Below are 16,742 nucleotides of genomic sequence, written 5' to 3'. Positions count from 1 at the left end.
AATCTACTTGAAAATAAATTGATTAATAATGATTAGGATATATATTTGAATATCAAATTAATGAAATTAAACAAGTGGAGTGATGCATATCATAAATGACAAACACCTTTTTTAAAGCAACTACACAAGTATATTAAACCAGCATGAAAGGTACCATATGTACCATGTATCTAGAATATATACAGCGATATTTAAAAATGCAAAACTACTTAATCTTCTTTTCTGTTGAACAGCAAGAAAATAGCAAAATAAATAATGTAAAAAGAAACTCTTTTTATGTTGGCATGTGTATGATAATCTAATATTAGCTATAAAGCTAAAAATTCTTGATACACACAAAACTTAGCTGGAAAAGAAGTAGGTAAAAATGACTGACCAGCTACAAAACTTTACCCATTCACAGTCAGAAAGTGAAAGCTGTAATAAAGAAAGTGGCTGGCGGATTAAAGATGGAGTATTTTTTACGCAGTCAAGTAGTAAGTATGATCGGAATCTCGATCGTTCTTTACCCTCGACACCTTGTGAGGGGCCGCATTGGGACTTTGACTCTTCATTGGAAAGTGGGGTGGAGAAGGTGCCCCAGTTTCTACAGCCTGCGGGCACAGATAGGTGAGAAGACAAGCAGACCAATAAATATTTGAGCTGTGCTCTGGGAAAACAGGCTTTATGTATGTGCATGTACGTAAAGTGTCGTCCCAGATTAGCCTGTTCACTCTGTAATGGTCCTTCAATGGCCCCTTGAACAAATATCTGATACTTTCACATCATTAAACATGCTATCGTCTAACAGTTGTCTTTGTATCAAATAAAAATTTTAAAGCAGTGTTTATCCTAATGTATAAGTGCAAAACTTTATTTTATGTATGTTGCAATATTTGTCCAATAGTTCTGTGCCCTTGAACTTTGGTAAATTTTGGATACTTTCATCATTGTCCATGTGTCCATATGTATGTTGTGTCATGAATACTTTTCTGCGTATCAAACACAAAATATTATCAGAGTGTGTTTAAAGTATGAAGAATTGAAAGACGTTTTTATGTCCCCCACCACTATAGTGGGGGACATTTTGATTTTGCCCTGTCTGTTGGTTGGTTGGTTGGTCTGTTGGTGACGGTCTCTGTTGGTCTGTTGGTTGGTTTGCGCCAACTTTAACATTTGCAATAACTTTTGCAATATTGAAGATAGCAACTTGATATTTGGCATGCATATATATCTCATGGAGCTGCACATTTTGAGTGGTGAAAGGTCAAGGTCATCCTTCAAGGTCAAAGGTCAAATATATAGCTTCAAAGCAGCGCAAAAGGGGACATAGTGTTTCTGACAAACACAATCTTGTTTGTGTATGTCATGCTGTTTGTTGCTGAGATATGTGTCCTTGAACTTGGGTTTTTTATTTAATATATCAATGCATAGCTTTATTTCTTTGTCTGTGATAGTTGCAAATAAGAAAACAACAATTTTTTTAGGCCAATTTCCCTAATGGTGAAGTTATGCTCCAGTTTAAAATGAGCAGTTGTGGAGCTGTTTGTCAATTGCAGCAACTGTTCGTGTTGACCATAGTGAAAACTTAAAATAAAACCATCTTTTACCCCATGAAAAATCTGCCCAAACCTATAAACACAATACACTATAACACATCTTGCTTCTCTTATCATTTCATTTTACTTCATAGCATGCTATATTCTCAATAATTACCTTTTAAGACAAGTCATCCTGTTCTGGTTGTATGCTGTTTCCATATTGCCAGGAAATGACAATAAGATCCAATATAAGGGATCTTGGAATGTAATTCATATTGGATATGTAGATATGGTAACTTATCAATCTACATGATGTCATATCAAATTAACAATCTATATGATATCATATCAAATTAACCGTCTATATGATGCCATATCGAATTAACAGTCTACATGTATATAATGTCATATCAAGTTAACAATCTATATGATATTGTATCAAATAAAATTTTTACATGATGTCATATCAAATTAACAATCTATATGATGCCATATCAAATTAACAATCTTTATGATGTCATATGAATGTCATTTTTATCATTATAATTATAATCACAATTAAAGAACACTTATACAATTTTTAGACCTGTGAAATCTTACTGATGTTTAGTCAGTCAGCTGCAGCTAGGATTTGAAAAGGGCAGGGGGGGCTTTTTTGTCAAAAGGGCAATTTGGACGCGCAGTATTTTGTCAAAAGGGCACTTTCGAGCGCGCGGGCATTTCTGGAATGCTTCCTCTTGCATGATAATTTATATTTTATTAATAACTGTCAGAATATATTATTCCCATTATTATTAAACAATTCAAATATAGTGTCTACAATGAGGAATAAATTAATTACAATGTATTGTAATAAGAGATGTATTTATCATCATATGTAAAAAAAAAAAAAAAAAAAAAATTTTTAAGGGCAAGGGGGGTGACCTAGGAAGGGCAGGGCGGAGGTTCGGGAGGGCAGGGCGGGGCGCCCTTCAATTTAGGCCTAGATGGAGCACTGTTAGTCAGAAGGCAGTTGTAATGACACACAATTTTATGGTGAATTTCGCAGAATAATCTAGCATTCATATCCTTGCCTACCGAAAGGGGGTATGTGCAAAAATATACAGCAATTTCATCCTTGTGTAGCGGGCATTTCTCCAGCACGTCCACTGTAGACTTGGTAACCTTCCGTTTCTTTAGTTCCATTTGTCCTTCTAAACTGTGCTTGTTGAACAACTGGTTGTGAAGTTGCACACATGTGCTGGAACATTGTTCACAGAAGAACTCTGCCTCCTTTATGAATGAACCATTCTCATCACACGCTGAGCAACAGTAGCTGTATAACTAGTCTGAACCTTTTTGCAATAAGAGTTTTGATTCGGTTGATTTTGCAACTGTGCCAAGTTTGAATGTTATAGCTGAATTATGATAGTGTCTATTGTTATCAATAAAAGTGTGCGAAAGTATGAACTGCGGACTTGGACATATGAAGTTCATCATTTAGAATGTTAACACAGTGCGCTTGGTCATGTAGATATATTTAGAAGTAGTCTTTGGTATTAAAGATTGGGGATAAATGATCTTTTATCTTGCTTTGAAATCTTGTTTTATCTGTGTTGATCAATCATTATTTATGCTTATCAGCCATAATTAGTCTAATAGATAACAGGCAAACATTTATTTCAAGTGCGTTTAGATATGTGAATACGACTGTTGTTGTTTTTCATGGTACTAGTATTCTGCATTAACTGGTATGGTTTCTGTTCATAAAATTCACACAATCTTATCACACAAACTAAATAACGTTTCCTTTCAATTTATTTTAATTAATATTATTGTTATTTTAATCCAGATTGATATTAGAGTGTGGATATTTAAATCTAATTAATAACCTAATGATTAATATGACATAGCTAGTTACAAAAATACAGCAATGCTGTGTTTCTATAACCAGTTCAGGCCGTTGTTGATCCGCAGACTGCGTATGAATTTTAAATCTAAAACTCAGGTCAATAACACTGTGGCGCCAAGTTCAGTGTACAATTAAAAAAGTTTATCATCTAGAACGGCACTACATTTGCCAAAGAATTATTGTAATTTCCAAAATTGCAAAACTTTCACCAACTGCAAAGTTGGCGAACAACAGGGGGAGCCCATGATCACAGCTTTTTTTTTAACATGAAGAGTTGGACAAGCTTAATGCAGATTTACTAGCCGGACAATCGTACTAGACAATGAAGTTCAGACGTGCCTTTATGTCGAACCCTGCCTATAAAATATTGTGATGTATAGAGTACATTATAGAGTTTATTTATATAGATAGTACATGATAGAATTTTGTTATATTTTCAGAGTGCGTGTGGAGTTTTTCACAAATGAGAAGTCATTTAAAGAGAGGCTGCAGCTGTATTTCATCAAAAACCAACGCTCAAGTGAGTACAAAATTGCATTGCTGGGTTCAACAAGGTAAACTTCTCTCGTTCTTAAAGCCCATTGTGTAAATACCTTCAAAATTAGACTCTCCAGACTTTTTAAGTAATGTACATTGTACCAACCAAAATACAAAAACACACATTGCAGGCAGTCAAATAATATCAACTTGGTACTTAGTTATCCTTACATTAGATAGCTAGTGATGATTCTATAGTAAATGAGTGATGATTCTATAGTAAATGGAGTAATAATTGTATACACTTTCGTAATACATATGTTATGTAAGTTATAAACACTTCGATCATACCAACATTAAGTCAATTATGTACACTTTGGTTATACCAACATTAATTATTAAGGTATTATACACTGCGATTATACCAACATTAAGTAAGTTGTATACACTTTCATCATACCAATATTAAGTAAGTTATATACTGTTTTAATCATACGAATATTAAGTAAGTTATATAGACTTTGATCATACAAACATTTAGTAGGTTATAAAGTTTAACACTTTCATAATAACAACATTAAGTCAGTAATGTATGCTTTGTTTGTACCAACATTAAGCAAGTAACAGTGGAACCCCTCTAAACAGGAGGCAACTGGAACTATGAAATAATTCTTGTTTAGAGGGATTTCAATTTAGAGGGGAAATGGACTGACTATTCAGGAGGTTAATTTTATAGTGTATAGTGGACAAACACAAAAATTTAACATATTTTCATAAGTTATATTAGTATATATATAACTCATGTCAAGTCCTTTTTAACATCACATGCATTTCTTAAAACTCATAATTAATTAGATTTTATGTTAATAATCCAAAATCATTTCATTAGAATAAATGGCACTTTTGCAATTGAATTATATTTTGTTGACAAAGTACAAATACTTTTGCTAGCTCATCACTGGTAAATAGTTCATACAGGTTTGAGTTTCTCAGTGCATCATTCCAGTTTCATTTTCATACACAGAAAACACAGATAAAATCAAACATTATTGAAGTACATGTCACCTGAAAAGTGCTGGAGTTTATTACCTGGTTCATTTATATGAGACAAATAATGCATATTTAGTGCCTAATATGTTTCCTTTCGTATATGTATCCCTTTTAACAGATAATGACTTAATGGTACTTCTAACTTGCCTGTCTGCAAATTTGAATAAGATAATTAGTTAATGGAAGTTAGAGTTAAGGTTTATTATGGGGGACACATGTTTAGCCATGATCTGGCACTTAAGAAGTGGCATTGATTTTAGTAAATAGACTTACTTAAAAATGGTGTATATTTGGTGATAAACAGACTTAAGCTGTAGGTACAAACAAGGCTTGCATATATAAAATCCTTTCACAATGAAAAAACATATTAAGCATTATTATTTGAAGGAAACTATCACTGGTGCTAAAACTGGGACAGCTTTGTTTGCATCTAGATATTAGATAGGTTTTTAGCTCACCTGATTGCTCAGGTGAGCTTTTGTGACTGGTCTTTGTCCGTCATCTGTCGGTCCGTCCGTCCACATTTGTAAGTAAACACTCTAGAGGCCACATTTATTGTCCGATTTTCATGAAACTTGGTCAGAAGCTTTGACCCAATGAAATCTAGGTCGAGTTCGAAACTGGGTTGTGCCGGGTCACAAAGTATGTCACTAGGTCAAAAAAAAGAGAAAACTTGTAAACACTGTAGAAGTCACATTTTATACCCAATCTTCATGTAACTTTGTCAAAATGTTTGTCTTAATGATATGTTGGTTGAGTTCAAAAGTGGTTTCGGTCCGTTGAAAAACATGGCCGCCAGTGGGCGGGGCAGTTTTCCTTATTTGGCTATAGAGAAACCATGTAAACACTCTAGAAGTCACACTTTTTGCCCAATCATCATGAAAGTTGGTCAAAACATTGGTTTTATGGATATCTAGGAAAAGTTCGAAAATGATCCAGATCGGTGAAAAAACATGGCTGCCAGTGGGCGGGGCATTTTTCTCTAAATGTATATAGTAAAAACTTGTGAAAACTCTAGAAGTCACATTTTTGGCCCAATATTCATGAAATTTGGTCAGAACATTTGTTTCCTTGATATGAGAGTTGAGTTCGAAAATGGTTCCGGTCAGTTGAATAACATGGCTGCTGGGGGGGGCAGTTTTCCTTATTTGGCTATAGAGAAACCTTGTAAACACTCTAGAAGTCACAATTTTTGCCCATTCATCATGATAGTTGGTCAAAACATTGGTTTTATTGATATCTCGGCCAAGTTCGAAAATGATCCAGATCGGTGAAAAAACATGGCCGCCAGTGGGCGGGTCATTTTTCTCTATATGTATATAGTGAAAACATGTGAACACTCTAGAAGTCACATTTTTGGCCCGATTTTCATGAAATTTGGTCAGAACATTTGTTTTCCTTGATATGAGAGTTGAGTTTGAAAATGGTTCCCGTCAGTTGAATAAGATGGCTGCCAGGGGGGGGGGGGGCAGTTTTTCTTATTTGGCTATAGAGAAACCTTGTAAACACTCTAGAAGTCACAATTTTTGCCCATTCATCATGAAAGTTGGTCAAAACATTGGTTTTATTGATATCTCGGCCAAGTTCGAAAATGATCCAGATCGGTGAAAAAACATGGCCGCCAGTGGGCGGGTCATTTTTCTCTATATGTATATAGTGAAAACAAGTGAACACTCTAGAAGTCACAATTTTTGCCCAATCATCATGAAAGTTGGTCAAAACATTGGTTTAATTGATATCTCGGACGTCAGTTTGAAAATGGTTCAGATCGGTGAAAAAACATGGCCGCCAGTGGGCGGGGCATTTTTCTCTATGTGTATATAGTGAAAACATGTGAACACGCTAGAAGTCACATTTTTGGCCCAATTTTCATGAAATTTGGTCAGATCATTTGTTTCCTTGATATGAGAGTTGAATTTGAAAATGGTTCTGGTCAGTTGAATAAGATGGCTGCCAGGGGAGGGGGCAGTTTTCTTATATTTATATAGTAAAAAAAGCTTGTGAACACTTTAGAAGTCACATTTTTTGCCCAATCATCATGAAACTTGGTGAAAAGATTGGTTATATATATATATCACATAATTAATGCCATAATTATTGCCCTTAGATTGTCCAAATTTTCATTATATTATACAAAATCCTTGTAAACACTCTAGAGGTCACAATTTGTGTCAGATTTTATGAATCTTTGTCATAATATTTATTTTTGTAAGCAAAGTTTGATGTTTGGTAAGTGGGGTCTACTCAAAATATAGGTCACCAGGTCAAATCTTACAAAAACAAAATCATTCCATATGCCAGAGTTTTGGTTCAATAATGACGAAAATTGACTGGGATGTTTTCTGGACAATATCTAGGTCAAGTTTGACGTTTGGTAAAGATTGAATGAACCGACTCCTCTCAGGTGAGCGAACTAGGGCCATCTTGACCCTCTTGTTTTTTTGTGAGCGTTAGCTCACAAATAATGTAGAGGCATTTTTGCAAGTCAGTCTGCGTTAAGTACGCTAGGAACCGTAACCACTGCCTGTATGGATAAGTGCAGTAAAATTAAGCAGACGACAAATGCTAGGAGCGTCTGCTCTAACCGCCGCATTTGCCTGTTTATAGTTCCTACTGGTACACTTCATAGTGTGTATGTATTCAAAAGTATTTAACAGCTTGTAAGACAATGTTGGCCAGTCTAGTGTTTATCATTGAAATCTGTACATATTAGCTGCTTTCAGGGAAAACGGGGCCTAATGCATGTCAAATAAGTGGTGTCCCAGATTAGCCTGTGCACACTGATTAGTCTGTGCATACTGATAAGCCTGTGCAATGTGCACAGGCTAATCAAGGACGACACTTTCTGATATTGTGGTGTTTTTCGTTTAAAGAGAGTTTCTGGTACTGGGATGACAATTAATGCATATGCATTAAGCCATGTATTCCTAAAATGAAGCTTAAATTATCTCTTTTATTAATGATTTGAAAAAAAACACATCTCGACCTGTGCTTTAAGACACACTCTTTATAAATTTGAATGGGTTGTGGTCATTTTAAACTTGCGATATAAAAAGCTATAACATAATTTTAAAAACTGAGTTGCGTCTAAGATTATACAACAGCGAACAAATTCAGCGCCCTCAGCGCTTTGATCCTCTATTGTGAGGATCCAGATTACAACTATTTGTACCTGAGACTTGCTGAATTCATTTAACAGAAACGTATATTTATACAGTAAAACTACATTAAACAACACAAAAAAGAAGTCCCAGACTTCAACCCAATAAAGTTAAGTATAGTTCTCATTTCAATTAGACAAATATGTGTAAATTCAGGTTAGGATTGCATACATTTAATGATTTGTATTATAACTATTAGGTCACAATAATAGGTCAACTTGGTCATAGAAATGCTTGCCTTGATTGTAACTAAATTGTCAGTTATCATGCTATTTTAACATATTTAACACTAATGACCACACTAAGGCATTTTGTGTGTTAATCCTGTCTACCTACCTCAGAGGTCATGGTCAGACTTAAGAGGTCAAAATCAAATTGAACAACAAAAAAAGTGGTCCAGGCTGTATTTCTGTGTCATTTTACAATGCATTTTTAAGATTATTTACCACCAATGACTACCATGAGGAAACTCAGTGTCAGGGACTCATAACCTCAAAGGTCAAGGTCAAACTTAGAGGTCGAATATTCAAATTTGCCATGAAAAAAATGTGTTCTTGACAAAAGCAGAGTTTTGAGACAAAAGAAGTGCATCTGTGCTCTATGGACACTTGTCTTGAAAGGCTATATTGCAAACTTGAGAACACTCTCGACATCATAGTTTTAGCCCAATTATAATGAAGACTTGCTCAGATTATTTGTTTTATGATAATTTGTTGTGATATGTTGGCTTATTTTTAAAATGGTCCATGGACTCTTCACCTTTTGAACAAAAAAATTAATTACCTAAATTATCACAAAGACTTTGCAAAAAATATTGAACAAGTGAGTCGTACTTGCAGACTGGTAGGCAAACAAATAAGATTTGTCGACGTACGGAGCCAATTTAAACACTGACAAATGCACAAAGCACTATTATTTTGTTGTATGTTCTGTAACCATGACAATTTAAGTTCATAAAATACAAATACAAGTGCTACAATTCTCACACATACTATTTAAGCAATGCAGTTCTGCTGTTAAGTAATTTGAAGTCAATTATCTGCAGACAGAAAAGTAATATTCTGCTCATTAAAATGTTTTGTCCATTAAATGTAATGTCAATTACCCGCCTACCTAATAAATTTCTCAAGGACTTATGAAAGCAGCTAACATATATATTTAATTGGCCATGAAATATAAATGAATAGACTATTAAATCTCTCCTGACTATTTATTATGGGTAGTAATAATTGCCAGGGTCATGTTATTTTATATAAGAATTGTTTTACATAGGTAATTAATACAACTAAAATGTTTATACTGGTACCTGCAACAAGTTGGAGGAGGTACACTGGATGCACCATGGATGTCTGCCTTTAATACATGTACCTTAAAATTACAAAAGTTATGCCCCTTTTTCAACATAGAAGTTCATTAACACAATTATTGCAACTTGTTTCATATAACTGAGCCACTCTCATGGAAAATTGGGCTTAATGCATGTGCAAACAGCATAGTCCCAGATTATACTGTTCAAGGTTTGCAATTTCAAACTTATGTTATATCATCATTGAGGCTCCAGATTTTCAAATTTGTATCTTCAACCTAAATTATTTCTAATCTAATTTTTCAGGTTTGCGTATTCGAATCTTCAACCTTGTTATCAAGTTATTAACGTGTGTCCTGTATGTGGTGCGTGTGCTCTCGGACACATCTTTCTTGCCTCCAAATTGGTGAGTATTCAATTTCCCCAAATGTAGAGGATATTCAATAGATCATTGATTTTTAAGGGACTTTTTTTCACAGATTGACAAAATGACCATGTTCATCAAAAATGTCCTAGATTCATTAAAGAATATATGCAATATATTCAAACAAAGCAAAATAAAATTTCTGGCTAAACAAAACTTTTAGAAGTATTTTTACCTAATGGCTGATTATCACTTGAAATCAATGAAATAATAAACAAGTGCTGTTTCATTGCTTTTACTAGCAAAATTGTTTTTCTTATAACTTATTTCTATCTAGTACCGTAAAACGTTGTGTATAACGCGCATTTATGTATAACGCGCATCTACTTTTTAAAGCTAAAAAATCGGGAAAAAAAGTTTTTGAAGCAAAAAAATCGGGGGAAAAATTCCGTACCGCAGGCTAACTGAAAATCGTTATATTTACATTGCCGATCTTACTTATTCTTTTATTGCTTCAATTATAAATTATTTTTAAGACGATAACGATACAACTAGTTGGTGTTTTTTTTAAATCATATTATGCGTAAAAATAAATGTTTGGATTTAAATGAATTATGCATGAAATGCACACTTTCCACGAGGATACCATCAAGGTTTTCATCATATGTCTCCGAAGTAACTGTCCACGATTTTATCGTGGAGTACACATAACGGATGGATTAGTTATAACTAAGAAACTGACATTATTGATAGATATTGTCGACTGGTTATTCATGCATGACTAATTCACAACCGCGCGTTTTATTTACAATGCCGATATCATGCGTTCTTTTCGAGTGTCTAAAATTGACAGGAGACTTTAACGACTCAAACTTCTCAACACCATCACGACATTACCGGCGATAAACAAACAATGGAGGTGTGAAGCCGTTTGCCGGTTCGCATGTTTTGATAATAGCCCAGCTACACAAAACTTGACAGGTGACGCAAATTGCTCAATAATCACATCCTCAATCTTGACAAGACGTATGAAAACGTGTAAACAAACACAGCATCAATTTTATTAACACATTTGAAAAGCAAGAAAAATAATCTTAAATATATCGGGAAATACCTTGCCGACATACTATTGTAAATCGACAAGTGCCCCCAAATAAATTGTGTAACCCTAGTACAGTAGGGTATAATATTGTGGGAAAAGTAAACAATAACATTTAAATAAAAATGGCTTCCTCGTTTTTCATTCTCTTCTTCAAATTTATTTGATTTCAATGCTCTGTACGTACCTGAAAAAGATAGAAAATATATATGTTAACTTTATAATGTTTGTTCATCTTATTCAGATCGTCAATATAACACTATTATTATCATAGTTACAGTTAAAACACCGGAAAACAGAATGATGCGAATTACCGCTACTGGGTAACTGACAGCGAAAAAATGTCTTGGCATGGCTGTTGTTGTGCATAACGCGCATCAAGTTTTTAAAATGAAATTTTGGGGTAAAAAAGTGCGCCTTATACACAACTTTTTACGGTAGTATTTTTTTCATTCACACATTTTCCAATTGATTAGCCATAACTTAATGAGGAAATACTCTTTTTTGTCATTTTTGTAGCCTGAGCATTGCAAAGGTTTAAAATTTCACCAAGGAATTAGATAGCAATGCAAATAGAATTGAAGCAAATCTCCAAATGTTATCAATGATTTTCTGTTAATTTAATTAATACACAGATGCAGCATAACAAGTATTCTGCCATGATTATTGTACATGTAGAAATCAGTTGTGTTTGTTTAGTAATTCAGTATTTCAAGTAATTGATTCTATTGTTATTTAACAAGTATCTGCCAGAGATAAAGATTAGTTCATTTGTTGGACCCACTTGCAAATGAGCCTGACTTATCTATCACAATGATAGTTAGTATGTACATGCTTGTATTGGTAAGGTCTGGTTTGAGCTGTTACTTCATCCAACAGTTTAAAAATAACATGATTTAAAGAAAACTAGACCGAATGCCTGTTCAAAGTGTATAACTTGCATATTGCTTTCAAGAACTAAGGATGATACAGCTTGTGCAAACTGCTCTCATTTGATGACCCTTTTACATATTTAAACCTTTACAACTTAGATACATATTTTGACGCATGTGTGGTCCCTTAAAAAATTACATTTCTTCTTCTTCTTCTTGGCGTTCGCTCTACACGATCACGCCAGTTTCTTTGATTAATGATGTGGTATGTATCAGGTCATCCACGTCTCCATAGAGTTTTTGGTGGAGGGATGTGTCCTGGGGCCACTTTGAAGCTCCCTCCTGGTCGTGACGTTTGCATCTTTGGAGGGTGTGTTCAGCTGTTTGGTCTTCTTTACCACACGGACAGGTCGGTGACGGGGCCAGTCTGTATTTCTAATGCATGTGTGCATTGAGTCTGTTGTGCCGTCATCGTTGTCTGACCATTATCACTTGCTCTGCTCTGCTTAGGAGGTGATATGCATCTACCTCTTGTCTTGGCCTGGTAAGTGATTTAATGATGGCAACTTTCTCCTTGTAGCTTACTTGCACAGGTGGCTGTTCTTACTGAGCACCTTGTTTTGCCAGTTGGTCAGCATCATCATTTCCGGCCACTCCACAGTGTGCTGGGATCCACATTTAGGTTGGTGCTGATTCTTTGTAAGGTGTTTGCAAGCTGAAGAATCTTGTTGTTGGTCAGGGCTTCTAATACAGACATGGCATCTGTAAGGAAGACTACCGAGTTGACAGCTTCAGTCGAGTCTTCAATCATTGAGATTGCCTTCATGAGAGCTTCAGTCTCTGCTCTGTAATTGCTACAGTGTGCTCCGGTTGCTGCATGATGTGTTTCTCGTTTTCCGGATGGGTACAGAATGACGATGCCAGCACCTCCATTTGTGACTGCTCTAGTGGCAGAACCGTCTGTGTAGACATGAGTCCATGCCTCCCTTGGGTACTGGTCATCGATCATGGCAAGTGTGTGGCTCTTTCTGATATGCTCATCCTCTTGTTTACCTGGATATAGGTGAGTAACACTGGATCTTACAGGAACATTTGACAGGTCATTTTGGAACGGATCTACGATGTCTTCTTTACCAAGGAGAGTGGTGGGGATGGTCAAATATGTTGCATAGGCCTTGTCCAGCTTCTTAGCTTCGTGTACAAAGCTGCTACGCTTGATCTCGAGTTTTGGTGTACCCTTTAACTCTGGCTGACATGGGGTGATCCGTGAGACATTTATACTTCTCTGTCTGAAGCAGGATTTTGACATCTCTACTTTCTTTAAGTGGTTGTATTCCTGTTATCTTTTCCATGAAGGTGTGGAAGGTTGCTCCTGTCATGATGCGCAGAGCTTGGTACTGGATTTTATCCAGAGTCTGGCGATTGGATTTGGCTGTGGTAGACCCTGTGGGGGAACTATACTCTAGTTGGGGTCTCACTGTGCCATGGTAGACTGTCTTGAGTATGTGCTCATTTGCCCTCCATGTGGTTCCCGCATCATTGCAAGTTTTCTTCGGGCCTTTCCTTCTGCTTTCACGAGGTGTGGCTTCCACGTTTGCCTCTTGTCAAAGGTGACTCCCAGGTAAGTAGTCTCGTCTGCTTCAGTCATAGAAGTGTCTCCCATCCTCAACGTCCCTGCTTTCTGTTTTGATGACAATGTGAATAGTGTGGTGGATGATTTCTCTTTGTTTATCATTACACACCAGTCTTCAGTCCATGCGGTAAGCGTGTCTATTGCTTCTTGCATTCTGTATGTGGCTGTGGTAGCATGCTCTTCTTTGCACCATATCACAAGATCATCAGCATAAAGTATCGCCTTCACTCCCCTTGGTAATTCAGACACAAGGTCGTTGATGAAGAGTAGGAAGAGCATCGGGGACAGGACTCCTCCTTGTGGGACACCGTGCCGTAGATGGAACTTCTTACTGCATCTTTGGTTTAAGCTGACTCTTGAAAAAATTACATTTAATTAAAGACCTTTCTTACTAGATTCAAGTTGTAAAACCTTCATTTCCAGCTCTTAGATACTGATGAGCAGCAAACAGCATAAAACCTGAACAGACTGCAAGTTACTTGCAGGCTGTTCTGATTTAATGCTGTTTGCACATAACCATTTTCACTTTGCCTCTCACATTAATGCATCACAAGCTGATGACTGTCAAAATGACCATTTGATATATGATAAGAAAGCTGTTGGTAGTTTAGATGATGCTGAGAACGATATTGGCTTTTGTTAGCAAATACGCACAAGTAAAAACTTTTGTTCACATTAAGACATGTCACTTACGGTGGTATAGAGATGGCACACACTCCTCTTTTTTTTCAATTGCACTCCTCTTTTCTATCTCGTGGCCATAACTTACTATCTCGTGGCCATGAGTTAGCTATGTCGTGGCCTCGAGTTACTCAAGATACAAAAAAGAGGAGTGCAAAACTAAATAAAAGAGGAGTGCAATTAAAAAAAAGAGTGGTGCAGTAAATTAAAGAAGGGTGCATTAACAAAAGAATAGAGAATTTTAGCTATCTCGTGGCCACAAGTAAGTCAGCAAATCAAATTTTGCGTAGCATATGCAAATATTCTGTATGCAAATATGAGCAGGCCAAAGCGGGCTTTTACTGTGATGATTACTTACCTTTGAATAAATATCAGCATGAACGACCATATGGAACAATTTGATTGGCTGGCTAACTAGTTGCCAAGAGTTAGCTAAGTTTGGATCTCGAGATAGCTAAAATTCTCCCCTCTTTTGTTGATGATTACTTCCCTTTGTATAAATATCACCATAAACGACCATGTGGAACAATTTGATTGGCTGACTAACTTGTGGCCACCAGTTAGCTAAGTTGGGATCTCAAGATAGCTATAATCCTCTCCTCTTTTGCTTAATGCACCCTTCCTTTATTTACTGCACCGCTCTTTTTAGCTCACCTGAGCACAACACGCTCATGGTGAGCTACACTCATGGTGAGCTTTTGTGATCGCCTTTTGTCCGTCGTCCGTCGTGAGGCGTCAACATTTTGCCTTGTGAACACTCCAGATTCCACATTAATGGTCCAATCTTCATGAAATTTGGTCAGAACATTTGTCCCATTGATACTTCGAAACTGGGTCATGCTGGATCAAAAACTAGGTCACTAGGTAAAAAAAAAGAAAAACCTTGTGAACACTGTAGAAGTCACATTTGATGCCCAATCTTCATGTAACTTTGTCAAAATGTTTGTCTAAATGATATGTTGGTTGAGTTCAAAAATGGTTCTGGTCTGTTGTAAAACATGGCCGCCAGGGGGCGGGGCAGTATTCCTTATATGGCTATAGAGAAACCTTGTGAACACTCTGGAAGTCACAATTTTTGCCCAATCATCATGAAACTTGGTCAAAACATTGGTATCATTGATATCTCGGACGAGTTCAAAAATGGTCCAGATCGGTGAAAAAAACATGGCCGCCAGGGGGTGGAGCACTTTTCTCTATATGTTTGTATAGTGTCTATGTATCTATAGTGTGAACATTCTAGAAGTCACGTTTTTGGTCCAATCTTCATGAAATTTGGTCAGAACATGTGTTTTCTGGATATGACGGTTGAGTTCGAAAATGGTTACGTTTGCTTGAAAAACATGGCTGCCAAGGGGCGGAGCATTTTCCTTAAATGGCTATATATGGCTATAGTAAAATCTTGTTAACGCTCTAGAGGCCACATTTATTGTCTGATCTAAATGAAACTTGGTCAGAAGATAATATCCAATAATATCTTGGACGAGTTCGAAAACGATGCCAGTTGGTTGAAAAAAATGGCCGCCAGGGGGCAGGGCATATTTCCTTATATGGCTATTGTAAAACCTTGTTAACACTCTAGAGGCCACATTTATTTTCCGATCTTCATGAAACTTGCTCAGAAGATTTGTCCTAATTATATCTTGGATAAGTTCAAAAATGGTAACCTTTGCTCGAAAAACATGGCTGCCAAGGGGCGGGGTATTTTTCCTTATATGGCTATGTATGGCTATAGTAAAATCTTGTTAACACTCTAGAGGCCACATTTATTTCCAATTTTCATGAAACTTGGTCAGAAGATTCATCCCATTAATATCTTGGACGAGTTCGAAAATGATGTCGGTTGGTTGAAAAACATGGCCACCACGGGGGCCGGGCATTTTTCCTGTAACATGTGTATATGGCTATAGTAAAACCTTGTTAACACTCTAGAGGCCACATTTATTTTCATATTATCATGAAACTTGGTCAGAAGATTTTTCCCAATTATGTCTTGGATGAGTTCGAAAATGGTTTTAGTTGCTTTAAAAACATGGCCACCAGGGGCAGGTTATTTTTAATTATATGGCTATATATGGCTTTTATTAAACCTTGTTCACACTCTCGAGGCCACATTTATTGTTCAATCTTCATGAAATTTGGTCAGAAGATTGGTCCCAATGATATCTTGGATGAGTTCGAAAATAATTATGTTTGCTTGAAAAACATGGCTGCCAAGGGGCGGGGCATTTTCCTTATTCCTTATTCCCCGTCTGTAGATCTGCCGTGGAATCATATGGAATTCTATGGAAATCGTTAGATGGAATTCTGTGGAGTATTGGCACTAACTTTCCATCCGATTCCAAGCAATCAATGGAAAAGTGAAAAAAAAACAGAAGGGGGACTTGATATGGGATGGAATTCCATAAAATGCCGTGGAATTCCATAGAATGCCGTGGAATTTCATAGAACGCCATAGAACGCCGTGGAATTCCATGGAATGCCGTGGAATTCCATAGAATGCCGTGGAATTCCGTGAAAAGCTATGAAATTTAATAAAAAGCTGGAATAAAATAGAAAAATAAAAAAGATTATAGATCAAAGGCATTTTATTGATTTTGAAAAACAAATGTGAATGTAACTAAAGGTTTCATCATAGAAGTTAAACAAGAACAAGATCTGGCATCAATCATTAACCACACACATGCAGTC

At 36.2% G+C, this 16,742-nt stretch overlaps 1 protein-coding gene across 1 annotated transcript in view; it reads left to right on the top strand.

The window, feature by feature from the left end:
* Positions 1 to 16,742, top strand: part of LOC127838638 (potassium channel subfamily T member 2-like) — a 149,648-nt gene that overhangs the window by 44,986 nt on the left and 87,920 nt on the right. Inside the window, exons 2-3 of the mRNA XM_052366492.1 lie at positions 3,852 to 3,931; positions 9,712 to 9,811. Coding sequence (XP_052222452.1) covers positions 3,852 to 3,931; positions 9,712 to 9,811 — 180 coding nt within the window. The remainder of the gene's footprint in view (positions 1 to 3,851; positions 3,932 to 9,711; positions 9,812 to 16,742) is intronic.

Source organism: Dreissena polymorpha, chromosome 7 (assembly GCF_020536995.1).
Source record: "Dreissena polymorpha isolate Duluth1 chromosome 7, UMN_Dpol_1.0, whole genome shotgun sequence".
Taxonomy (NCBI): domain Eukaryota; kingdom Metazoa; phylum Mollusca; class Bivalvia; order Myida; family Dreissenidae; genus Dreissena; species Dreissena polymorpha.
This window is presented reverse-complemented; position numbering and strand designations above follow the sequence as displayed.